We start from the raw sequence: 27571 nt of genomic DNA on the forward strand, positions 1-27571 counted from the left end.
TGTACTCCTAAGACAGTAACTAGAATTGTAGCTTTTCAGCAGGCAGTGCTCAACAAAAGCCAGATAATTGTGCGAATAAATGAAAAACCAAGAGTATCTCAAATGGACTAGAGGCAGTAATGTACGCAGGGAACACACATTCGCGCAGCAGCACACATACCCAGATGCGTTCTATGCATTTACTTCATTACCTGGTTCCGTAACAATTCCTTGTAAACTGATAATTAACGGCGTCCTACAATAATTGAGATGGTACATGTTGGTACCACGGAAGAACGATGGCATGCAAGCAAGGTGACAAGTGCAGAGCCAGTCCTGTACGCACACACCTTCTAGATTGGTAAACAGAGGACGGTGGGAAAAGGGAAAGGGCTGAAAATGTTAAAAAAATCAGAAGTCAGTCTCCAAAAATAACATGGCTATCCTAAACAAACCAAAAAAACAAACAAAAAAACCCCAAATATATTACATTTAGTTATCATACATACTTATAGAAAAGCTTAGCTAAAGGGCTCCAATTCACATGGTTTCCTCTGCAGCCACGAAGGCTGGAAATCAACTTTAGTGTTTCAGGAAAGCTGAGACTCTCATGCCCACGGGAAAACTTGGAATGTCATTAATTACACAGGTAATAAGTGTTGTCAACACTGAATCTGACATGGTGACTTGAACACGGAAACATTTCATAATTTTTATATGCAAAAATAAGTAAAACTATAAGCGTGGATTTCACTTAGATAAAAGAAAACCTAACTTAAGCAAAAGTATTTTATAGCCTCGTTATTAAATTAAGAGGAACAAAAGGTGAATGCATGTGGCTGAGTGCCTGTTATTCTGCAGGTTATAGGAAGCGATTGGGAGTTAGGCCAGTTCACGTGACACGCTGTGTAAGAGGGAACATGAGAGTCAATAGCTCTATTCAGTAGCCAACATTAATTCTGTACTCCTCATACAAACAATGAATTCAAAGGAGAAATGATAGCAGAAGTGATTAGATTTATATTTTCTCATCAAAGTTAAAAACTAAAAAACAAACAAAAAAACCAACAAAAAAGCAGCACTGTTTTCTTAGCACAAGGCTATATTTAAAGCAAGGAATCAATTGCCTTTCTCAGGAAAACTAAGTACTTTTAAACTTTTTTTTACAAAAAGCCTGCTCAAATGAAGCAGAAACCTGAAAACTAAGCTGCTATTTGGATTGGCTGAGTAAAATATTTGCCAGCTGTAACTATGGAGGTGGCTAAACTGCAAAAGAATATTTTCAATATGCTGCTGAATTACTGAGCTGTTGGGAAATGTGGTATTTATGGAGGCCTGTGCTCCCATTGGGATACAACTGGATCTAATGGTCACTGCAATTAATTTCATTCATTAATTATTCTTTGTCTCAAAGAAAAATGTTGACTGCTGCTGGTTCCAGGAAAGTGTCACTTAATTTTAAAAGAACAATAGCTAGCTTGCCCTGAGAAAGAAAAAAAAAAAAAAGGTTATGGAATTCAAGCAGCAACCAGAAAATACCCCCACGCTCAGCTTGTAATACGTTGTTTTCCAAATAACTAGAGCTCTATTAATAAAGCATTAGCTAATAAGTCAGTGCTCTAAAACGTAAGATATTGTAACATTTTCAGGGGAGGTTCAGATTTTAATCTACGTGTCAGTCATCACACTATCAGCGACAGCAGTGCTCCTGCCCAGGTGTGCAGGCTGCAGCCCAGCGCTGCTGTGTTTACTTAAGGCATACACAAGAAAAATTGGCAGGGTCCTGATGGGAAGGCTACCATGACACATCCCCCATCATCCCTTAATTACTTTAGTTTTATAATACTATTAAGTGCAGTACAACTATATGGCAGGGTATTTGCCAAGCTCATTTAATTAATCTACTGTTTTATAATTTCACATGACCTGCTAGTTTTTAATAGACTGATTAATAGTGATAACTACAGTACGTGTGCAGTTTAGGTCTTGAGCCCACGTTTTTTAACCAATGGAAGCTTTTTATTACCTTTAATAGGGGCAGCAACAGTAGAGACTAAACGCCCTTTCCTCTCAAATAATTTTTCTGTCAGCCTCCTGCCCTCTTCAAGAGAGGCAGTAAAAAATTATATACCATCTTCAATTCCAAGGATTTATTTTTTTTTTAATTAATTTCCTAACGTTAGTCTTCTGAAACCCACTGCCACCATGGTTAAGCCATTGTGAATGCAGTGTAATATACACCAGTGGACCTGCCCCCCATCAAGAACTTTGTTAATTCAGCATTACCGTACTTAGTTACTATCACAGGAGCCCAGGCAGTCAGCCTGGACTGCCCCACACTCGGCGGACCCTCTTTTGCAGTGCCAAGTCCTTTCTGCTTCCACAGAGACCCAGCTGCCAGCCTGCTGGACTTACCCCTGCTCGCTCTGCCAGCTCCCACCGCCTACCAAGGCTTCAACTCCCATTTCTACCACAACTCTGAGAAACGGGACATTTTAGAAATAAAGTACAAGCGTAACAAAGATGTACCCATAAGTAAAGGTTGGAAGAGTTTGCGCATGTATTAACAGGCATGCATGCATCATTACTCTTGAGAATATAAGTTTTGCACTATATTACAAAACAGTTTTTATGATATCTTCATTTTCAGATGCTTATCAGCCAGGACTGCCAATACTTCTTATTTCAGTTCTTTGCAAAGTCTATGAGAGATGTTCTTACGCATGAAACTACTTCTGATTAAAAAGAGAAAAATATATAATTTACAGGAAAGGCATGTAGAAATGAGCTTAAAATATAGTTTGAAATAAAACAGAAGCTTTTCTAGCCTGAATTGTTGATGACTAAGTTATAACTAAGCTTCCACGCATTTAGTGTACAAGTTATATCATGATGCTTCAAGATTTTTTTTTTATAGTTACTAACTTGTGATATAACCTTGCTAATGTTACGTTGCTACATTAATGTTATTAGTGTAATTACAGCTAATATAAAATGCCAATAACAGCATATTCTGAGTTTTAGTATACATTCAGTGCAAGTATAAGCCACAGACAACCTAAAACTGAAAAGCAGATTACATTTTGTCAGAATCACATCCAGACTCAACCTAACGCAGCATGTGAACAAACGACAATGGAGTAGCTGAAACCTGTTTTTACTCAGATATTCTAGCATGTATGAATTCTAAGATGTGATTTATATAGCGTCATTTATTTTCATTCCAGTATCTGTCATATCCCCATGTTTTAGTGTTTATGCAGATTTTTCCACCAGCACAGAAAATGTTTTTTTAATGAATGTCAACAAAAACATGAAATACATTTGCCACTGTTACGTCTGTAAAGATTGTATGGGCACTAAAGAATAGCTAGAATTTTTATACATATATATTTTATTCTAATAATAAATTACATGTTTGAGAAACTTACTGTGCAAGTTTGTTTTTCTGTCTTTTGAATTAGGTATCTTGATAGAAGTATTTTCAGATAAGAAAATTACCCACCCTTTGTTCTTTTAGAATTCCAGTTAGCATAAGTTAAAACAACTACTGACCTGTAAAAGAAGTTATCCACATGTTTTTATCTTGTATCTTCATGTTGACAATAAACATGCTGTCGCGATAACCATTTGCAGGTGCACTCCAAAAAGAACAAAGCACAGGTATTCCCAGGACAGACAGAGGGAGCTGTATCTCCAGTTTTACTCTTTAAAGAGACAGCCATAAACAAGGTGTCAAGTTTAAATTTGCAAACATACAAATAAATGTTAAAAAACTCCAGCCTGTTTTTGACTATTACAACCAATCAAATTAGGCTTTAAAAGCATCAGGGAAAATATAATTTGCCTAAAGATCAAGGTACAATGAAAAAGTTTTATTTTTTATAAACATAGTTATGTCAGTACGGTAAGACATTCAGGCAACTGATCACTTGCTCTGTTTTTTTAGCTTAGGTTTCCCATGAACAAGTATTTGTCCCTCTTCCTGTCTTAGTGACGTAATAGCAATATTGGAAAACATGGCATGTCATCAGTAAAATATGTCAAAAAGAAAAGTATTAAATAGCATTAATTTTAATACAGTTAGATGGACAGGTATTACAGTTTTCCAAAAAAGAAAAGCCCTTCCCTCTCATTCATCCTGGGATAAGCTTACAGAGGATTCAGAAAAGTAAACAAAATTCTAACTGCAAAGGAGACAGAGGGAAAAATAAACAGAGCTTGATTTAGACGCATATATACCTTCCCACTATTACCTTTGATTCTGCATTAGAAACCATGCTCTGCATCCATATACAGAGATTGAGCTATCTCACTGCTACTGCTTGTCCCAGAACAGGCAAAATTAGGCAGTAAATGGAAAAAGTAACAGAATACTACATGTATGAAATTTTGTTAAAATTAGATGTCAGCCTCATAAATTACATTTTTTTCTAAGGTGTTCAACTTTACTGCTTATTTCTTACTTTTTAATTAAACATATTTTTCTCTTCTATCTTCTACAGGGGCTGGGAGAAGGGGAAGGGAAGAAGTTGTTCTACATTCATTGAAATTATTTGCAAGATTCACTGTAGCACTGCAGTCTTAATTAATCCACCAAATCCTGTTTTAATTCCAGTATACCCCAGGTGTAAAAAGGCCTCCACATTTGATTATATTTCTGAAAGACTTATAAATATAATGACATATTATTCTAAGTTACAGATTAGTTTTAAGCAACTGCTATATGAAAAAAAAGAAATATGTATGGCTATAAAGGCATATTCCCGTACTCCACTGAACAGTGTTCATAATCCTGGTGTAAATGGTCCTAATCCTACTGAAGGGCCTTCTTGGACAGATTTTGGGGCACAAGAGAAGCAGGTCTGAACCCTTTATTACTCCTGCTAGAGGCAAAGATGTTAAGTAAGCCAATTTGTTGCTGCCCATCTTATGAGTTCATTACTTCTCTCTTTATTCAAATTCCTCTCAATTTTCACCGGTACTTTTGTACAGTGGTACTCCAAACAATGAGTCAAGACTGACATCTAAGTTATTTTAAAATTTAAATTAATCAAATCAAATCACCAACAATCTGCGTCTATGTCTGCTTATTGCAATCATCCCACCCCTGCACATCACCTTTCCTCAGGGCACAGTTCCTCATGCTTCCTCCCTCATAGTGCTGTTACACTATTTAGGAGCATAAACTTCCAATTAATACCATGTCTTCTCCAATACAAAGAGTAATATGAGAGCAATTAGGTGAATCATTAATAATCATAGAAATGCTATTCTAGAAAGCAGCATGCAAAGTCTGATACAATACTTGCTACTAGAAGAGAGACACTTGCTAATAGTGTTTACTGAAGTGGGTATTTCCCCCATTCGTACTACCTTAGGAATCCTCTCCTTCCAACTTCCATCTGTCAAATACTTCAACAGATCTGTACAAAAGCTGATGTTTCAGACTGGGATTTTTCCAAGTCAAGTGGCAATCTCAGCAGATGTGACTATAAAAGACTACTGAGAAATTACTCAACTCTAATAGTTTAAAAAAAAAACAAACAAAACAAAACAAAACAAACAACCTGAAGAAAGAGATATTAATTCCTAATATTACTTGAAAACAGTACGATTAAGCCTTTGCATTCTGGAACAACGAAACTGCTTCTTCTTCTTTAGGAAGCAATAGGGAAGTAATATTTGTTGGTAGGCCCTCATGGGCTATAAACACAGCTAATTGTGCTTATACTTTAAAATAATACTTTTAAAAAGTACTATATGTTTTACGATAAAAACCTTATTCACAGGATAACTGTGTCTAGTTTTCAAATAATTACTCTATGCAAATCTCGTCACCAGGTAGGTGTACTTTTGACAGCATATCAACTCTTTACATTCATTTGGATTAACTAATTAAATCATATTTTCTAATAATTTCAATAGAAAGTATGTTTACAATGCGTATGAATAGTCTCATAGCTGTTTTTTATCCCTTTTAACACCCTTCTGAAGTACTAACATGAAAAGATATACACTTTAGCAATATGCTCTGCATGCACGTATTGTTGGGCAACACCGTCATCTCTCCACAACTGCCACTTGGTATTCTCTACAAATATTCCACATATTGGATGTTTCAACTCTTCCCATCATGTACAGTACCATGGTATTGCCATATTGCTTGCAAACATGGTCTACAATCTTTTTTCTTTGTTGTTGATAGATGAGCTTGAATTTGGCTGTATTAAAATATACATTGCTCAGGCTGAGTAACAAGATTTTAGAAATGATATAAAATTTGTATCTTGACAGCATGATTTGGTTTTCAGTGAGACTTATTTTCCACCAGATACCGTCTTCTTCATAAATACCATTTTTGATTACGGTAAAAAAATGTTTAGTTTTACTAACATGTCACAAACACCATGTTAGGAAAATTTAAGATATGCTCTGTAGACGTGTGTCCTGGAAAGAACATAAAGACCTAATACCCTTCACGTAATATAACTTCACCTACTAAATGAAAATGAAATGCTTGAAGATAGAAGAATACTTTGAGCAAATATAACCACAGCTTTTTCTGGGAAAACCAGGAAATCCTGTTTTCAGGCAAGCAGCGGTTAAAATTCCAGGACTCTCCATGCTACAGATTTAAAAGTGAAAGTGAGGAGACCCTGAGAGAAGAGAAACAGATCCTCTACAGAGAAGAGCTCAACGACTGATACACTGCCATGGCTGTGCAACTCCAGCCCAAAGGTAAAGAAAAGTCTCTTACTTTCCTTGAGGGAGTGTATTTACAAAAACTGATACACAGTAGTTCAACTACCATAAGAAACTGTGCCTTTGAAATTAGATGTGAGAAGAGAGGATTTTAAACACTGTTTTAAGCATAAGGAATTTTAACGCTTTCGTATAATTTCTGGGATACAGATACTTAACTTCTGCTATAACTGGATGGTCTTTTTCTGAAGTGTGTTCCTGTACAACGTGCAGCATGGCACTACAACTCTTCTAAGACTACGTCGGAGGCACAATTTTTCCAGCCTACAACTGGAGTACATTTCAATATGGAATCTGAGCTAAAAATAACATTAGCTATGTATATTTAATGTTTGGATGAAAAAATGTCTATTTAAGGTACAGTCTGTTGTCTCTAAGATGTCAACAGTAAGTAATATTATTTGAAGTGGAATGTTTTATTTAATATTTAATAGCATGTATAATGAAACTAGTGGAAAAATATTGAAATTTCAGAAAAGTATGAAATGCCCATCATCATTTGACTGTTATTTTAGATTAGTGATAGCTGTTACCATGTATATAGCTAAGAATACATTCATGACTTAGCTTTACCAAGGAATTAAACAATATTCAAATATTTCAATATATTGTATGTTATAGACAGTGAACCTAAATTTCAACTTATTTGTGTCAATATGACCCAAAAAACTCCTGTGAAGTAATAATTTACATCAACATAAAGAGGATGCTTGATGAAAATCAAGTCCAGAATGTTCCAGTCAGTTCTCTTTCAGAAGCTAGTGTAGTAATCATTTAGCTCGGAGTCAGAAATTGCATTTTTTACTCTACCAGCCAAGTTTCAGGTTCATCACAAATGAAATCCTGCTACTGATTTGATTATCCAAATAAGGACTTTTTTTCCTGAAGAGATGAGTCAGAGGTCAAAGAGGTTGAAACTGACACTATTTTCTGATCATTTTTAACATACAAAGACAGCAAAACAATGGCCTTTTATGATAAAATATAAACCCAAAGCTAAATCCAATTCACATTAACTTACTAAAAAATAAATTATGTTACATGTTCTACTACCTAGTATAGTATCCAAATAGGAAACTGATGTTACAGTGGGCCTTTTACAAAAAAATTCAGTACTTACCTAAGTAGCACCTGTTAATAAATGATCACTAGCAAAGGAGAACACTTCATAAGACCCACAATATCCCTTTTTTGATGGGTTAATTATAATTCCATCAACACCTAAAAGTTGTACTGGATCTATGCACAGAAGTTAGGGTCACAGAAGAAATTCAAATGATCAAGTACAAATCTGACTGCTTGCTTGTAGTGTCCAAGTGCAAACAGTGGTCTTTTAAGTATCTTTTTTCCCCAAGATACATTTATTATTTAGAATCCATAAACATTAAATAACCAGGTGATCACTCAGAAGTAAATATTTACTTTTTTTAAAAAAAGGTAAGAGCCCATTTACAAATTCCTGGATAAAACATTACATACTGATATCAGTTTATTTAAGAACTAGCTCTTGTCCCACAGGCATTCATGCAACAAGTTAATTGAGGTACAGAGACTTATATATCATGAATTCTTAAGTTAGTTTAAACTTACTCTAGATTAAACAAGGCATCTGACTTAGGTATGTGAAATCCCCCCCCCCCATAAAAATGTGTCTGTCTCAATCAGCTACTGAATTTAGACTGTTAATGTCAGGGTTTTGAATTTAATCTAAAGGAAACATTGTAACTACCTCAAACCTATAATTTTTATAAACTTTGGTTTTGACGCTCTTTTTAAAAAGATGTCTTTTTTGTACAATTAGTGACACCCACTTATCTACATTTATTTTACCTTTTGATGCTCTACACTACATTTTAATTAAAAAGAAGCACAAAGGTGAGAAAAAAATGTTTTCTAGCAGCCTTCATTTTATTTTTTCAGTTTGATACTATCTGTCCAGTTAGCCTTCTGGAAAACAAAATTTAAGGAAATTATACAATTATATAATCATATGTTTTGTTTTAGAGTTTAATAGCAGCTCTTAGCTTGGCCGACCTTCCTCTTGGGTTTGTTTGAATATCCTTGGCCTGGGGTGTGAGAACTTTTTTCTGTATAAACATCCACTTTGAGTTGGATTTTCCAGAGGGAAATTCTTGTGTATCTTCTTTTTTGGAGCAATTTTTCAGAGCCTGTCTTATCTTCTGCCTTGAGCCAAGATTGTACTTTTCTGTCATGTCTATTCCATGAAGAAAACGTTTGATAATACGATCTTCCAGTGAATGAAAGGAGAGGGCTACAAGGCGACCTCCAGGTTTTAGAAACTTCTCAGCTGTCTTCAGCCCTATAAGGAGTTCATGGAGCTCATCATTTACAAATATTCGCAGGCCTTGAAAAGTTTTGGTAGCAACATGCGTAGGTCTCTGAAGCAAGTCTTTTCGTGCATACAGTGCTGATGCTGGAAAAGCACCTGTCAAATTTTAAAAGGTCTATGTTAATATCATATTATTTCTACATTGCTATCCTGACATTAATCCACTTATGCATGATGACTTTAAAGGAAAGCATACTTACAACTGAACCCTGAGTAGTGAGCTTTCTTCTTTATAATATATCTTTATTTTCTGCTTTGAATTCACATTTCTGAAAGTAAACCCTATTAAACTGAGCTTGCTGGCACTTGAGTGTTGGGTTTTTTCCTAGAACCTTTCATAGAAATTCCTTCCCCAAATGCTTCACAAAGTTACAATACAAAATGATGGCTGAAACAAAGATAGGGAAAAAATGAAGATGGGATAGATAAGTCTCATTTTACAGCTCAGTGTAGTCAATGTCAGTTCAGTATTTGTGGTGGCTTGTTTTATGCTTCTAAGGCAAAAAAAAAATATACCATGGACACAATTTTAACTGTTGCCTTCTAGATAATTATGCATTTCTTCACAGGCAGAGATTAGATGAATACAATGTCTACCTGGTGATAAGTATCTTTCAATGAATTACTTAAAGCTTAAAAGAGGTATCCTTGTTTGTGGATAAAAATTGCTAACCACTACACCTGTGTTTCTTCAAATGTTCACAAAAATACCTGGAGAAATTTAGAAAATGCAGCTGACACTGCTGGGTTTTTCACATGTCTATATAGCAGAACGTGTCAAGGTATGAGTTTGTTGGATGAAAAATCACCAGATTAAATAATTTTTACTAGATGCACAAAACTCCCTCTTCCTTTCTCCAAAATTCTTATGAGTTATAGAAGTCTCTGTAGAGACTAAAATTTTGATAGAAACTTTAATACATCATTATTTAATGTACTTTAGGCTTGAATCTTCATTATCTCAGTGTAGAGCAAAAAGCTAGAGAAGCCAGATTGGATGGATCAAAAGAACTAAAGTGCTAGAGTCTTACAAGATCTGTGAAACCTGAGTAAACTTATGATCTATTATGTAAGCGCGCACAGGAGTCTGGTAAAGATAAATTGAATGAATAATGCTAGTGCGTAACTGTAAAGAATTATTTTTCCAAACAAGAGGGCCCACTAGAGATAAGGCAATACAGCTGGTATGTATGTATTAAAATGCCTTAATTCCATGCCAGTGCTAAACTATAACAACATAATAAAACAATGGGTTTGAAGTAAATGCAGTTCATAATCAAGTAACTGATGTTCTATATAGTGGAGTAAAAGAAGGGAACATGGTACCTCTGAAACAAGTTGACTAAATTCACAGGTGATTGAAAAAAATTTAATAGAGATATTATAATCCAGTATGTACAAAATAATTTATTAGTGGAATTCCCGAGAGTTTTAAAGGTAAGATTTTACTTATGTCAGAAAACATAAGTGTTTGGCATCACAAACACACAAGCGATCATCAGTGTTCAGCAAAGGGAGAGGCCAATAATGGGATTTAAAAAATCAATCATTATAAACAAAGTTATTATCATGTATGTGATGTATCTAATATGCATTTCTGCATACTCAATTTCCCCAACTACATTCCCTACCTCCTCTGACTCTAATGCTAACAGCTCGTGAATTAACCGAAGAGACCCGTTGTAGCTGTGGCTGTTTCCTATTCCTATAGTCTATATCCTTCGAGACAGAATGTGGCAACAGGATCAACTTCTCCCAACAAACACTACTGCACAGGAATTTGTGGCTTTAAACTCTGTTTCACAAAACAGAGTAAATAGATTTAACCTGTAGGAGCTAGGCTCCTCCATCACTTACGAGCTCTACAAAAAGTTACACTAGCTAGCTAATATCACTCCTGTCTTTGAGAACGCCACACTCTATGCTTTCTATAAATCATAAAAAGAACATATGCCCTCACTGTAGGAGTCGCAAAACCTTTTTTTTAATGAAAGAGCTGAACTAAAAGAACTCAAAATTGCAGAGGTAAGATGTCCCAAGAGACCAACTGACACCAAGCTTGTACTACCTGGCACAGTATCTGTTTCCATATTTCTTTACATATCTAAAAATAGATTCTTTGAAAACGGAATCCTTAAAAAGCCATTGACTGCCATTTGTGCATGAAGAAAACTGTCTCTTAATGTGTAACATAAAGGAATACAGTGCTGAGCAAAACACTTTTCTTTAAATGGTCAACTAACAGCTACGAACACTAGTAGTATGCTCAGAAACCTTCAACAGTTATTAAATGAAACAGCAGGGTTTAAAATCAGCATATAATGTATCCAAAACCACCATAGGACATGTATGTTTCCATAGCATGCACTAAGTGACTAAATATACATAGCTTGGTATTCTCCATAAGACCCGTCTTAGGTTTCAGTCACAATAGCATTTTTCTTCAATGGAATTTGAAGTTCAAACATCAGATACCTGGGTATCTTTTGAATTCAATTACAGAAGCCATGGTCTCTCGAATAAGAAAATACTGGTTTTGTAAAAGATCTCACACAACAGATCTATCTCTCTTTCTAAGCCTACTTTTAAAACCATTGAAAACATACCTCACACTTCCCCTCTCCCTCTTCCAAAACCAAGCCCACTGCTGCCATGTTCACTCTATGAAAACAGTTGTAACTGGAATGAAAAAGCACTATTTCCTTACAAAATATTAGCTTTTAACAAGCTAGTGGGTTAGAAAACAGGGTTCATTTTATCGGTTCTACCTATATTGTTCCTGCCCCTTGCTGAACAACTTATAGCTGTGACTTGAAGAGCATCAGCTTTTATACTTTCAATTTTGGGCTGTTACTACCCAGAGCTGGTGTTCACCTCTCAAAGCAGAGCCAGAATTTTTAACTATCATATTTTAGCAGTCTAAGTATTTTCTAAAAATACTGCTGGTTTTCTGGGATGAGCCATTTCTGATATTCTAAGAGTATTTCCGCTTCCAAAACTATCACAGATAAAAATGAAGCCAACCCATAAGAGTACAGCATGTAATTTAGGTACAAAACTGATTGTGCTTCTTGATTGGGACCTAACCATAAAAACGAAGCCTAGAATGAGATTCTTTGTTTAAATTTCCACAGCCAATCTCACTGGAATTTTAGTAAAATACTGGGAGTTTTATCTCCTATGTCACCAAAATATCTTTTACTTATCTGAAAAAACAAGAATGATATAAAGATCTACTTTAAAACCAGTTTTGTAAAAATCTAAATAGACATGACATGCTGATACCTGGCCAGATTTTTAGTAGTCTGATCACAAACACTGCTATTTTGCAATTGCAATACTGAATAGATAAACAAAAGAAATGCGATACTCAGGCTACCAGCATGACTAGGACACTAACAGGTCTTTGGAAGGTTCCTCCCATTTGTCCCGCCATGCTTGTTGAGTACAGTGTCTTCCTACAATGACGATTAAATATGACACTAATTTATTCCTGTGAATTAATTTATCACACACTATAAAAAAAAAAGAAATGAAACCCCAGATATATTCTGTTAGTATAATACAATCTTACATGCCTGAGTTGAATGCGCACAAACAGCACTGCAGGTCATATATAATGGTATGGAATACTAATATTCAGGAAACTGGTAAAGAAATGCAGCCACTTTGCAGCTTTATGCAACCAAAACCTCCCAAACTAAAACAAAAATCAAACTATTTCCAAGTTCAAAGGCTTATTGGTCTGTCTTCAGAGACTGGGATTAACTACTAAATGTAATCTGTGGTAGTGATTTCTGTCACGCTGACCTTCATCTTTTTAGTAAAGGCAGTAGATTTTGATCTATGTTCCAGGGGTGAAAAAAATTTTCCTACCCCACTCTTAGTCCTCTGGTATAGTTAAATAAAAACCTATTTGTGCTTTCTGCTAAGGCACAAAATCTCTCACCCAGCCCCCTCCAATTACCATGACACTAAAAGAAAATCCTTCCTGGTAACAGGCTGTACAATGTACAAAAATATAAAAGAATCTGTATGGGTAGCTTGTAAAATGAATTTCATTCATAAAAACACCACGCTTCTGGCTAGATGACTAGTTTGAAATCCCAGTGAGAGAAATTATCATTTTTAGTTTTGGGATGCCCTGATGCTACTTACACTTTTGAAAATCTAATAGATTCACATGTTGAAATGTATTGAAATTTTAAGGCTTGTGAATGAAATTAGCAACGTGCTGTGCCTGTCAATATGAACTATTAAAGTCCCCAGAGTGTATGAGAGTGGGAGAGTTTAAAAATTAATTCAGATCGTGCACCTGTTTGCAGGAATCCGTCTGTTGAATTAGCATCGCATTTAATAAGTTTCTGTGACGCAACTAATGTCCTTTTGTCTAGGCTCCCTCAGTACAGTGTTAATTCTCACCCATCTGAAATTCAGGCAATATTACAAATTCCAAACTGATAATTAAAGTCTATAAATGTGAACCAATCTGAATGAGACTGGCTTTACTCATTAAAGTTCTTTTTAAAGTTTTCAGATTTCTTTAGTATCTCATCACCAATTCCTTTCAAGTTAAGTCCAAATGATTACATGATCTCAAAATGATCTAATAGATCTAATAGATTACGTACCTAAATAACACTGAGAAAAACTAAATTTTGAACAAAAACTAAGAGATAACAAGGTATATTACCCACTGAAAAGAAATAAAAACAGATCATCAGTTATACGGAAAAAGCATATTAAAATTACATTCTAAAAATGTCATTATTTTTAACCAGTTTTCCTGCACATCGAGTTAAACCTATTGTTTCCAACCAAGTCAATGAGGTACAGCCAGAGCCATCAGGAAGTGCTGCTTAATCGACTTCCACACATCTAGTCACAGACCTTCCGTTGAGAACTCCTGATCTTTAATATTTACAGAGCGTTCATCATTGCAGATAGCTGTGTGAAAACTATAAACAGTGAGTGGAGTTCGATTGTGCTGCAAGAAGAGATGATGTTCACAGGACTGAACAGAAAACTCCTCCTTTTTCCCATGTAAACTGCAGACTCCATAGCTCACAGAGATCTCCTTATTCAAATGGATCAGAATTCATTGGCACAGTATGTAGAGAGATTAACTTTCAAGCTCTATGTCAAGAAATAGAAGGAATTATTTTCTCGAATTGGAACAAAGGAGATCAAGAAAACACTGGGCTACCTGAGTTAGCCCCAAGCTGTTGTAGGCAATCTTGACATACAAATCTATATATTTTTTTCCAGCTATACCTTAAAATTATAACTGTTGCTAATACAAACTTAGAAATGTCTGATTGTTCTGTAACTGTTGTGGAGAGCCATTTTGTTTGTTCGTTTTTTAATTACATCCTTCACTCTCTTCTCCCAATCAATTAGCAACACCAATACCCATTTTAACCTTTTTGGGGGGTGGTACGGAAGACCAGCAGTCTAGCATTCTATAAATAGAAATGGAATTTTCCAGTTTCAGGCTAGTCCAAATATAGATTCACTGGGATTCTGGTTATCAGCTGGACCTTAACACAAAACTTTGGAGTTCTAGAAAATCTAAAGCCATAGTAATCTATAACATGTGAAATAAATATGGACTATACATGAATTCTCAGATACTGACACCAGCAGAGAAAGAGAAATAAATACCCAGCCTCACTGGATAAATTTTTGCCTGTTTTCTTGCTCCTATACTAGGCAAAAAAATTGATCCCGTTCTGGAGAGATAATCATGCTTGTATAGAGTCTGCAAAATCTTAAATGCAAGATTTTATTATTCTAATTAATATTTTATGTTTTAAAGGACTTGACATTTAACTAATAGGTCATAGATTTTACTCTGGTAAAGTCCTGAATTAGTCAGGGTTTTTTTGCGCTGTGCCACCAAGTGGATCCTGTAGCTGTGGTCTCTGGCACTTTAGCTCTGGCTTACCTCAATAACTTCATGGATATCATTTTGCATAAGAATATATATTGATGATAGATGATAAATTAAACAAAAATATATTATAGTTACCAGAAATTTTCTTAAGGTATAATCAGTTCAAAAACTAGTAGGATCCACCATTGTGCTCCTTTACTGGAGGAATCAAATTAAAATTGGAAGAAGTTGTAACCAAGCAGAGATCAGTGTAACAGTCCTAAAATTGTTTTAACTGCTTGCGTACATCAAAAAAAGGACACAAAACATACATATTTACTGTCTTGGCAGATACGTGCTAGATTCATTGTCTTTGGCATGTATACTATCTGATGCATACCTGATTCATGTATCAAGCTGCTCTTCAAATACAGCAGAGAGTTTAAACTAAGAACAAAAAGTCCTTCTCATTGTCACAGAAAGTGACCATTAAGTGATGATTCACATGCAACACAAAACATGAAGGGATTTCAACGACTGTCTTTTATGAACAGTATTTTTATTTTCTTAGATCAAGCTAGTGCACAATACTATTTCAGAAGTTACTGAATTGCTTGTTTACAGCCTATAACACATTACATCTTTAGCACAGCAATATGGTTGTTTCAGTCTCAATAATGGTACACTGTTCTAATCAACGGTTTTTCAAAAAGCATGAGATGCATGTGACAAAAACCTAAATTATTAGTTCGTGATGTTGATGACAATGACTACATTAAAAATGCAACTCTTCAAGTTTTATAAAAGTTTTATAAAGGTTTTATTTCTTTGGGGTTTTAAGATTGATTGTTCCTCACATTCACTATATTTACAGCAGGGGCTTACAACAGCAAGAAGTGTCTTCAGGTCCTCTAATCATTATCAGCTAAACTTTGGGCATTGGTTGACTGGACATTTTGCTTATGTATCCTGACTTATACAAATCCAAACCTTTTAATTTGTTTGCCAGTCATTAAAAGTAAGTCCCTTAAACTTTCAGTTTAAGTAATTTTTTCATTTTTATGAATACAATATATTTTTTAAAAGTCTTCAGGTTACTGATATGTTTAACACTATTCTTTAGCAAACATTAAATTTGGGTAGCCATTTTAAAGGTCTATATTCAAAGGAGTCAGCAGTTTAGACTTATTTGTGACAAGACCAGTAATTGTCATTTCTTGGTTAAAAAAAATAAAAATATTCCAACATTACATATTATAATGTTAATGAACAGGATTTGTCTCTTACATTTTTCCTTGAAAATTTTCACTTGAGAATACAAACATGAAGGTTCTTGATGTGAGCACAGTTCCTGCCTAACTACATTTTGTTCAAGTTGTTTACAGTGAAGAGCAAGTAAGATGAAGTGTTTCAATAGTTGCTTCAGGCTGATCTAGTTGGCATTCACAAGGTGAGAGCAAGCTATATATTGCTTTACTTTTTGCTTCCTGATTCTTTAAGCAGACAGAAATGATCTGATTTCATCCATAATTGGAAACTGCCATGGTACTTCCACTCAAAATATTAAAATGTAGACATTTAAAACTAAGAGAGGTATATGACGTATCTGATATTTGAAGGCTTATCAACAGCTAGGATAAAGAATTCCCTAGGCTGCTGTCGTTCTGTGTTTCAACTTGGTTGGCAAAATGATAAATCACTTCATGTAAAATCTATTATTAAACTAATCATCAAACTACAATATAAAAAGTGGCACCTTAAAAAAGAGAGAGCTGACATCAGAGCAGAATAGGCAGGATTAGATCCTGCATGATTTCAAGTACAAATAGATCCCTCTGGGACTTTGGGGATTAATATTTTTTCTCCTCAGCCACTGTGAAGAATTAATGAGGGTACCTGCAACAATGCTTGCAAGCTGCTGAGTTCTGGTGATGGGGTATATGCTGCGTGCCTGAACGATGGCTGAAGCGATTTTCTTGGCGTGCCTCTCCTCCCCGTATGTTCTCAGGATGGACGCAAGCGCCTGTTGATCTAAAGCATTCACAACATCAGCAGCAGTGGGCATGTCAGGGTACCTACGCACAAGAAGAGCCAATTAGTTCACTGACGTCAGTTTTCATTGACAAGAGGTGAAGCTTCATAGCATTGAGACATAAAGTCAAACTCACACACTGCATACAAGTGCCTTTGAGGTTTTCAAATAAGAGACAGCAACCCCATGAAAACAGATATAGCTTGCATCTTTTAAATCCTTTTTCTTGCTACTTTAAATGGAGTTTGTTCCTTAGCATCAATTAGAACAGCTGAAACTTCCAAGTATTATCATAAACTATGCTTAATGAGTTGACAAGTATAAACACATTTCAGTACCATGTTAAAATGGAAATGCTGTGTGACTTTTTATTTCACCAGCTTTAGAATACACACTTGCCCCTTATGAGTTCATTTTAGTCACCTTGCGTTATATGTTGTTTTCTAGTCTGAACTGATTTCAAGGATCTTTTCTTTCACAGCTCCTGCTATGAAAACAACTGCTCATGAATATAATTTAACTTTACTTACACTAAAAGGCATAAGAATTTATATCCAAATACTGTTTTGAGAGAATAGAAATGACCTAATATTACAAATGACAGGAATTATTTCAATATAAACAGTAAAAGCCATACATTTATTTTTTTTTAAATCTCTGTCACTTTGCTAGTGAAATAGTTCAAGGTATTTTATGAACATCATTTATGGGTTTACTAATCAGAGAAAATATACAACCTACTTAATACATTGTCTTCTACAAAGACATGAATGTGCAGAATATTTTTCAGGCATTTATTACTCTCCTGCAGTATCTTACAAAAGATAACAAAACTTAGAAATCAGAGGCAAGTAGTATCATAGCAACAACCGTAGTGTAAGGCTTTTGATATGCCACAGGTATCCTTTGTTCTTATGCTCCTGTTCCATGTATGTATTCTCATGATGCAAATATAAGCCTGGAGTTCAGATTCTTGACATCTGAGGGCTGAATCCCAGGAGGATCACGTGAGCTTTTTACACAAAACTAGAAAAAGCAAGTATCACGAAATTTGCTGTGTTAAGACTTAACATTAATGTGTTAAGATGATTCCTTAGAAACTGAGGCTTTCCATCAGCTCTGTCAGCAATGAAAGATCAAATTACATTTCTTAAGACTACAGATTCATCAAAACACAAAGGAAAAATTTTCACTCTCCCAGTAATGCATTACGCAATTACTGCCATCATCTATACAACAGAGATCTTTGGTTGTTCATGTAAAAAGCACAATGCTACAGAAATATATTAGGTTTTTTGAAGATGTAAATTGCTACATAAGTAGAAATTATTATTCCACCATTGATTTTCATGATCTTGAATGTACTAAACACCAATTCTAATAATTTAAATAGAGGTGATTTATTTAGTAATTGTTAATTGGACAATTAAATAAGCCTGATGTGCCTCCTACACAATGTGAAAGGAAGCTTATAATATTGCTAAGGAAAGCTTACAGGCATGGAAAACAATATTATACTAGTGCGTTAAAAGCAATGTTGCTATCTGATTTCAATTGGCTGATATTATGGATAGGATTTTATTTATTTATTTTATATTACATTCCTTTTAGAGAGAAGTAACTGGGTCAGATGGCCATTGCAGAAAAGAGGGAGGTTGCTCCTTTCCTGAGGGTGCAACTGAACATGCTCAAGTGAAGGTTCCACAAATAGTAAGTGTGGCAGAAAAGGAAAGGGACTGCAGTAAGGGGTTGTGAGACTGCAGATCAAGTACAGTCTGAGAAACTGCAGAAATAACAGGGAGTGAAAGTGAGATGCCCCTGTGACTCTATACCATACACTCCAAAAATGTAAAATTTTAGTGGTATAGTTAACAAAAATGTTACTGTTTAATTAGTCATCACTAGAACTTTCCTCTTATTTCAAAGAAGGAAAAGACGATAACCAGGGTTTTAAGTATTGAGATCGAAAAAAGCTTTGTGGCAAAACACAGACTGTATACTCATGCACAACTAGATGTGGTTTGATGATGAGAATTCTTCAATTTAAGGGGAAATGAGACGCATGGGGGTTGGTGAGCACACAGTTTTCAGGTTTCAAGGAGAACTATTTTATTAACAGGTACCTGTCACTATCCATCCTCATGTCCAAAGGTCCGTCCTTCTGCAGGGAAAAACCTCTTTCAGGTGTATCAAATTGCATAGAAGAACAGCCAGCATCCAAAAGAACTCCATCTAGAGTCCCTGGCTCAACACCAGAGGAGATTAACAAAGCCTCTGACTGGCTAAACTGTCCTAGAAGAGCTTGAATCTGTTTCCTGTAAGAACATAACAAATAAATAGCCTCAATTTTAATTATAACAGTGCAGTGTCTTCCCCGTGTATAGCAGGAATTAGATAGTAGCACTCACTTGTCTCAGAAGCAATAGGGCTATTCCCAAAGTAATAGTTTAAGTACTTTTCATATGTCAATATTTAAAACTGGTCCAACCCACCCATCAGTGGCTACTTAAGCTTCTTTAACTCTTTACTCCCTTCCTGCTTGATCTCAAAGAAATGGAAACCTGACTAAAATTTCATTTTTTCAACATGCAGGAGCTCAAAGGGACACCTTTCACATGCAGCAGGAACGCCCTGACCACCAAGGTACCTGCTGCGCTGAGCAGGGCCTGTAGTCAAGTGAGGCCAAACTGCAGAAAAGAATGAACGGTTCTTGGACCTAGAGGAGAAGCAGACAAGATGGAACACGATTGCGTAGCCTTGTGGTTAATACTTACCTGCCAGGAAAAAAATCCTGGGTTCCTGCCGTAGGAAAAACACCTTTCTTTTTAGTGGTATTTGCTGATTCAAAAATAATGGGGCAAATGAGGCGCACTGGATCATAAGCAGATAAAATATTTCAGTGTAGTTTCAATTTAGGCACCTAATCACTGGGGAGAGTAGAGTTTTACATGCATTTTTGTGCTTAGCAGTCTTCTTTTTTAAATTTAAGGTGGTTCTTGCTTAATATTCCCATACTGGGAAGGGAAAGTGGCATGGCAAGGGAGATGATCACAGATTTCTGAGGTGCCAAACTCTTTCTTGGGTGTCTAAACCTGGACTTCTAATTCTTGTTTATATATAAAGTGACCTACTATTAAATAATTTATTTTATCTATCTGCCAAAATCTCAATGAATTTCACAAAGATCTAAAAAGACTAACCAACGTGCTGCTGCATTTTTAAGCAGTACCTGCAAAACGCAATATATTTCTGCCCCTAACAAGAAGCCACTGCCTCCACACCTGAGTTTTGATTATGGTTTGGATAACTGCTCCTCAGCACCATGGATTAGCATTCACATTATTACAAGGTCCACTAGGTTAACTCCTATCATGTGTCTAAGTTACATGGGCAGCAGTGAATGGATGGAGAGAGCAACTCCTTTTAACTGTTTCAGCTACAAAAGGACAGCTGCCCAGATATCTTTTAACATGATAGTATTTTTGAAAAAAACCAACCAACCAACCAAACAAAAAAAAAAACCCCAAAACCCCCAAAACCAAACAACAACAAAAACCAAACAAAAAACAAACAAACAAACAAACAAAAAAATAAAAAAAAACAAAACCCTTTTTCAAAATATCAGCTTAAGTGTAATCCTTCTTTCAGGTCAGTTTAACATCAAGAGAACTGGCACGATGACAATTTAGTCAACTCCAGTGGCTACAGTTTTAAAACAGTGTATGAGCAGGGAATCAGAGCCTTTTCTGCACCCATCCAACTGGAGTGAGAAAATGCCACTGGGGGCGGGGGGGCAAGAGAAGCAGCTCTGTTAAAAGGAAGAAGTTATGAATGCAACCATATGGAAGAACATTTAGCTACACAATGGTATCCTCATCAGAGCAAAATGAATCAACCTATTTAACATAGCACAAAAACTGGGAAATACCTTGAATGAACGGATTTCATGAGGGATATCATGATCACACATATGCATTTCTGAATAGATTACTGTCCAGCACATAATTAAATACAACTATTCAGCTTAATAAGAACTGACAGTTCCTGAAAAGCACAATGATCCACTTAACATATTTAAACCAATTTAAGCTATGTAGTTACAGCTTTGAGATTATATTTCCCCTCAATATAACGAGAAGAATTTTCTCGAAAATCTGTACCATTTTGTCCAGCTGGGCAGTGTTTCTAACTTTACAACTTACGCAAATGAATGAACTTTAAAATTCTGTATGTGGGAGATGAAAACAAATCATATCTGGAAAAAATTATAAATTGCCATTGTCTAGTTCCTCCAGCAGACAGCAATCCATGCTAAGAACTAGTGCTGTACGGTGCTACCAACCAGTCTGAAAATGTCCTTTGAACTATATTTATAACTTGCTAGAAATTTGATTATGTTTCTTTAATCAAGTCATAAGTATGCGGATGGCTAAGATGTTTGGGACAGTGGGCTTCGATTTGTGGTCTGCCAACCCTTTGTGATTAGGAAAAGGTAATTAAAAAAGTAGTATATTCGAAGTTGAAATTTACTCTTTGGTAGAGAGATGCTTCAGCTGGAAGATGTTTTGGAGTTTGCAAATATAAAAAGATTAAAAAAGAATTAGATTGACATTTTGATGTCAGCCTTTCAGCTGTGTGAAATTATAGCCTCTGTATATAACCTGTTTGTTATACACTGCATTTTGTGTATCAATAGTGAATATAGGTGTCTTGGTGAATATAAATCTTTACTAAAACCAGGTGCATTTCATGAGATTATAATGACTGTATCAAAATGTTCAGGCCAGTTCTCTGAAATCCTGTTTCTTTTTGGACTAGAACAAACAATGTTAAGTGTTTTGGGTATCTCATACACTTCAATTAATCAAACCAAGTACACAGCTATAAAACATTTATTACCTTACAAAAGCAACTACAAATACCAACTATTTTTTCAATAGGATAGTAGCAGTGATGATAGTGATGACAAGGACTAATCTATTAGATTATGAGCATGACACATTTATTTAAAGAAAAATATTTTACCGAGCATTCAGAAGCATTTATTAGAACACAATAAAACTCCTCCCTTGTCTACTATTCTTTACGCCTACGTTCAAAAAATAACTGCCTGTTACACACATGATTTTCACTAAACATGCTTAATTTCACCTCAGTTCTTTCTGCCTTCAAATTTTTGTCTGCATCATCTGTAAATCCCATTTCCAAAACAACCTCAAATAAATAATAAAAGCTGTGTACCCTACACTAAAGATGTTTATTTCCTATTTTCTGCTCTCCCTAGGTATGTAGAAATTCTTTCACTTTCTTTTTCAGTGTTCCAATGTTTTCTTTGGCCATTAGAAGTCTTACGTTCCATGACCATACTTATCTAGTGTGAAAATCTGTCTATTACCCTTTCCGTCTTAATATATTGCGAAAACAGCGCTTAGTGGAAAAAGTAGGAAAGGTAAACCAGGGAACATCCCTAAATACCAAATAAAACAGTCAAGCTTATAGTTCAAAAAAGCCTGAGAAGAGAGAGCATATCAAAACATTACAGATCAAGATCGAATGGGGGCTTCAGGCGAGTCTTGGGGATACCATCAAAAGCTGTTAAGACTACAAAGGGTCACATAGAGAGCATTTTAATCATGTTAGGTGATCTTTGAAGGTTACACTCTAACTGAATCCAATTGTCTTGCTTAAGAGAAAGTATTTAAACTTAGTGCTTGAACAGCACTTTACATATTCAGAATATTTTAGAAACATAAAACAACTATGAAGAGCTTTTAGCCCCTCTTATAAATGGAGAAGTAAGATTTGCAGGGTTTAATACTGAATGTCTTGAAGATACCTATGTAGAAAGCTAAGACAATTTCAGAGTTTAAAGATGTAAAAAAGCAGACAATACTTGCCATATGTTTAGCTCTCATTTGGCGCGCGTGTGTGTGTGCAGTAATTGAATGGTAATTTTTGATAAATTCCTAACGCTCACTCACTCCTTATTAATTTTGACATTCTCCAAGAAAAAGGTATTCAAGATTTTAAAAGAACACTGGGAACATGGACAATCTAGCCAATTATAACAATAATAAAAAGTTATTTCAGCTACTACATGTGTTGTTGGGGCCTTAATAGATTTTTATTGCACAACCACCTCAAGAGCTTGCAGAATTCTTGTGCTGTTTGCTACAGTTGGGAAATAACACATAGCCTTGGGTTCAAGACCCTTTGTTCAGGTCATAACACAGTATTTTATTCTATTATACTATGACACATAGCATAGTAATTCTGATAGATGGCATTGGATCCACACTTCTCAATCATATGGAAGAGCAGAATGAAAAAGAGTTTGAAGTCTTCTAATGTATTTCAGGCTCTTCCGCTTTCAGTTAACCTCTGGTATTCTACAACGCATTATAAAAATATTTCTTTTTTATTTTACTCATCTGAGAGGGATGCGCCCAGGAAAAAAGTAAAGCATGAATACAGCTTCTACAAAATAAACACAGAAAATCTTTTCCCTTATCAAGTTTCTCTCTGTTGTCACAGAGTGACATCAACCATTCAAGTGATTTCATAGTAAAGTACGATTATGTTTTCATGGTGCTTCAGGATTCTTTATGTGTATATAACAATACTTGCTTTTGATCTTTCACCATTGCTCCCCTTACAAATTCTATGTATGAGTACATAGAAAGTCGAGAAGCGATGATCCCTTGTCAACAATGAAAACTACCTTCTACTCAACCAGAACAAATGGTTTCTTTGAGAGAACTGGAAAAAAAAAGTTTTTCAGCTAACTCTTGCCAATGCACATCAAACGAGGAGACTAATCTGGTGCTTTGTTTGATTCAGTAACTCCATTGAGACTGCCAACAGGGGTGCCAATTAGCACCAGCTGTCATGAGGATATTGGCACAGACCTGGTTTGATGTCATTGACTCACTTCACCTAGGTCACTCAGCAGCTGTCAGATAGCTGTGACTTTCATTCATGGCTGTGTTGGGCCAGGCACACCTAGAAGCAAGCCACAAAGTACTCCAGTCATAAATTCCTGGAACTTTCAGCATCCTACCTATGAGCGTTACTCTGCCTCAGTGCAACACCCCTCTCAAAAAACGTATCTGAATATTCTGTAAAAAAATTTAAATTATCTTTTCATGTTTGCAAAGAAAAAAAAAATTATAACATCTATCAACTTATAAACGAACCTTGTCGTTACATTCCTAGCTTTATAAAAAATTAATTATAGCTCTGGAAAAAGCCCATATATCTATTTGAAAAATGACAGTTCAGTCTAGGCTAGGTTTTGTGCTACAGAGTTATAAAACCAAATCTCAGCCACTGATTAACAAAGACCTGAAAACAGGAAGAAGCATATGTGAAAAGCAATTTCCATAGAACCAAGTTCATATTTTCAAATTTGAGGGCTATAATAATAATTTTATTCTGTGTGTTAAGACCACAGAATCGTCATTGTAAGTATTTATGAATTGGTAAACATTTATGTACCACGTACTCCCACTTAAGAGCAGAGAACACTTAAATGTATGGGTACATTCTAAAAGTTAAATACTTCTTTCCATGTAACTTGAAGACATCACACCAAAAAAACCCAACAAAACCCCCTTTTTGTATTAACCTGTAGAACATTGCCTGAACTACTATCCCAAAGATGAAAATGCTTGCCTTTCTCTGTCTCCTCGTCAACTGCCTTTCTTCCATCTCTCTTATACAAACCCTTATGAAACTAATTATTTCCTGCTTAAATTGCTCTCCTGCAGCTTCCAGCAAAACTTTCTCCCCTTCTTGCTCTGCTACAGATTCCATAAAACAATGCTTTCCTTTGCTCCTCGTGTCTCATTGATTCCAAGCACCAAAGCCTGTTTCTAACAACCTCTCACGCATACCTGTAAGAAACTTCAGGATGCCTCAAAACAGATTGCTCATTATTTTAATGTTCATTTTTACTTTTATATAAAGTATGCATTCCACTATTCTGTCCACTAACACAAACACAATTTCAGTAAAAACTACTGTTCTAAATTGAAGGAACTATAAACACTGTTTCAATTAAAGGAAAAAGATATAATTATTTAATCAAAACCATAAATAGCAAAGATCATTTCCACAGAGTACATCAGAAATCTTACCATATCAGACATCTTTCATAGCAGGTATGTTCAACCCCGTCAAAAACAAATATGAAAATTTAAGGTCCTAATGAACAATGTTCCTCTCTGGCTAAATTACAGATTAAGGAGGTCATTTCTTTCTGGGCAAATGGAAGACTAACAGAATAAGACTAGTGATTATTGAGCCAAATTTCAAAATTATATGACTCACCAAAACTTGCAAAAATGTATTTTTAAGTTTCCTAAGTAATGCAAAGATTTGCTGAGTAATAAAGAGTAAATTATGTTATTTTATGCAATTTGCAGCTAGCCAGAGTTAAAACCTTTGTTATAAAATACATAACATTGTTATGCATGCCACCTTTATTATCTAATATATGTAAAATATGTAATATGCTGTCATCATTCAGATGTGCCAAGAAAACCAAGCCATTAGAATGATTTGCTTTTCATTCATGAGACCTGACAGCTCAAAGGATAAAACACCACCCATCAGAAGAATCATAAATATTTCTCTGACTTAACATTGCTCTACCTGGGGACTTTAGTTTGAGGTATATGTTAGGTTAGCATTTACAGCAATAGGACAGTCTAGTTTTACAAGTTTCAGCAGACATAATGTAAGAGCAGTTGAATACCTGTATCATCATCTCAGGTCTACCAAACATTCTCTGTGACCCTCAGCTTTATTAACACTGATTTTAACTTTAAAGCTAACCAATTTCCTTTACACTTCTGGCTCTTTTTGTACTGGTTTGCATTCCCTCTCCTCTTCTCACACAAGCCCCAGGGAACACCGTGCAGCACAAATAAAGACAACGGAGCAGAGAACAGTTTGCTAGGCAAAACAGCGAATCAGGCAGCAAAACCGCCAGATGTGCTTTCAAAAATGCTCATTTTCCATGGTCACAGAAATCAAAGAGTTGAGAGGAATAACTGAAAAAAAAGAGGCAAATCACAGAAGGATTTATGGTCTCTGCTGACGCAGGAATGCCCCACTACAGCACTTCAGAATGGTTTTGGTTTTACAAGCACAGCCATTGTGGTCCTACCTCCGTTCAGCCACGGGTGGAAGCAGACAGGCTACAGCACAGCTCTGAAGCAAGAAGAGACTTACGCAGTAATTTCCCAGCCAATGAAAGCACACCACCGCATCAGATCCAGTATGTATATATTACATACATCAATGAATCTGCCTGTTATTTCAGACCTCCTAATAACCAATATTAAACAACTCCTGCAAGAAGTTTTGATGGTCTTGTAGCATTTCTGCTGACAGTCTGCATGATCACTTTTTAGGGGTGAATGTTCACCTCATTATTCAATTTCTACTTCTGAGATTATTTTCAGCGTAAGTAAAGGTAGTAAAGCAACTTTCCTTAGAGTTGATAAATCTTATGCATTATTTCCTTATTCTTTCTATACTAGCATCTTAAAAGATATCTTTATACCTGATCTAGTTGAAGATGTTGCTGGTCATTGCAGGGGGGGGTTGGGCTAGATGACCTCTAAAGGTCCCTTCCGACTCAAACTATTCTATGATTCCATGATGATTCCCCAGCAATCTACATATAAATTCACACTTTCATTAAAGACACAATGGTGCTTCATTGAACTCAAAAGAAATGTTGCTACTGGCCTTAGAAGGAAGAAAAGTTCTGTTTAATTCAGTTACCAAACCCCTGTAGAATACAGAAAGAAATTCTGGATATACATCGGCAAGTTGAAAAGTACAAATTCACATCAGAAACATAACAGCTGTGTATAAACATCTTTCAGCCCATGAATGTAAGAATACTAAAATCTGTAGCAACAATCACTGCAGATACATTTTTTCAACATGCATGGAACGAGCAGATCACACCTTATTCCCAGTGTTAATGCCCAGTCTCAGAGGAATCTGAAATTATATTCAGCATTTCAGACTGGGGACAAGGCACTCAGATTTATCATTCAATCAGATTTACTGATCAGTTACTGATGAGTTGTGATCAGCTATGTATAATGACCAAAATACCATATATGAAAAGTTACGGTTTCAAGTTCTTACTTGTCTCCCCTGTATGTTAAATGAACAAAAAAGGGTACTTTCTCTACTAACTGCTTTCCCTCCCTGCAACATTTTTGTTTGTGCTGTCTCAATATGTTTCTACCTTACCTAAATCAGTAATGATTCCCTGCATAATATGGATATTAACAGAGAAAGAATTTTTACACATAACAGAATCTCAGATCAACTATTTTTCTAGCAAAGAATGTTAAATCATTAGTGTCCAGTGCTTTCTCCTCTAAACTCATAATTTCAGAAATACATAGTAATCTGTTCATAAACAAAGGATTATGAAGAAAGTCCAAAATAATCTTATAGTCAGTTTCCAAGAGCAGAACATAGCTATCCAACTTCCAAGGGTATTCATTCATTTGCTGAATAAAAGGTTTAATTTATTGAC

The 27571-nt window shown here is 35.5% G+C and overlaps 1 protein-coding gene across 2 annotated transcripts in view; it reads right to left on the reverse strand.

Moving 5' to 3' along the window:
- Window positions 1-8744: 8744 nt before the first annotated feature.
- The window catches only part of METTL15 (methyltransferase 15, mitochondrial 12S rRNA N4-cytidine), a gene marked incomplete at its 3' end in the record, with an annotated part of 96053 nt that continues 77226 nt past the window's right edge, over window positions 8745-27571 (reverse strand). For both annotated transcript variants that reach the window (XM_082318628.1, XM_082318629.1), the window contains exons 4-6: window positions 19125-19316; window positions 16866-17044; window positions 8745-9190 (exon numbers count right to left, since the gene is read on the reverse strand). In XM_082318628.1, the coding sequence (XP_082174754.1) occupies window positions 8745-9190; window positions 16866-17044; window positions 19125-19316 (817 nt within the window). The remainder of the gene's footprint in view (window positions 9191-16865; window positions 17045-19124; window positions 19317-27571) is intronic.

This window comes from Platalea leucorodia, assembly GCF_965183815.1.
Source record: "Platalea leucorodia genome assembly, chromosome: 7".
Lineage (NCBI taxonomy): Eukaryota > Metazoa > Chordata > Aves > Pelecaniformes > Threskiornithidae > Platalea > Platalea leucorodia.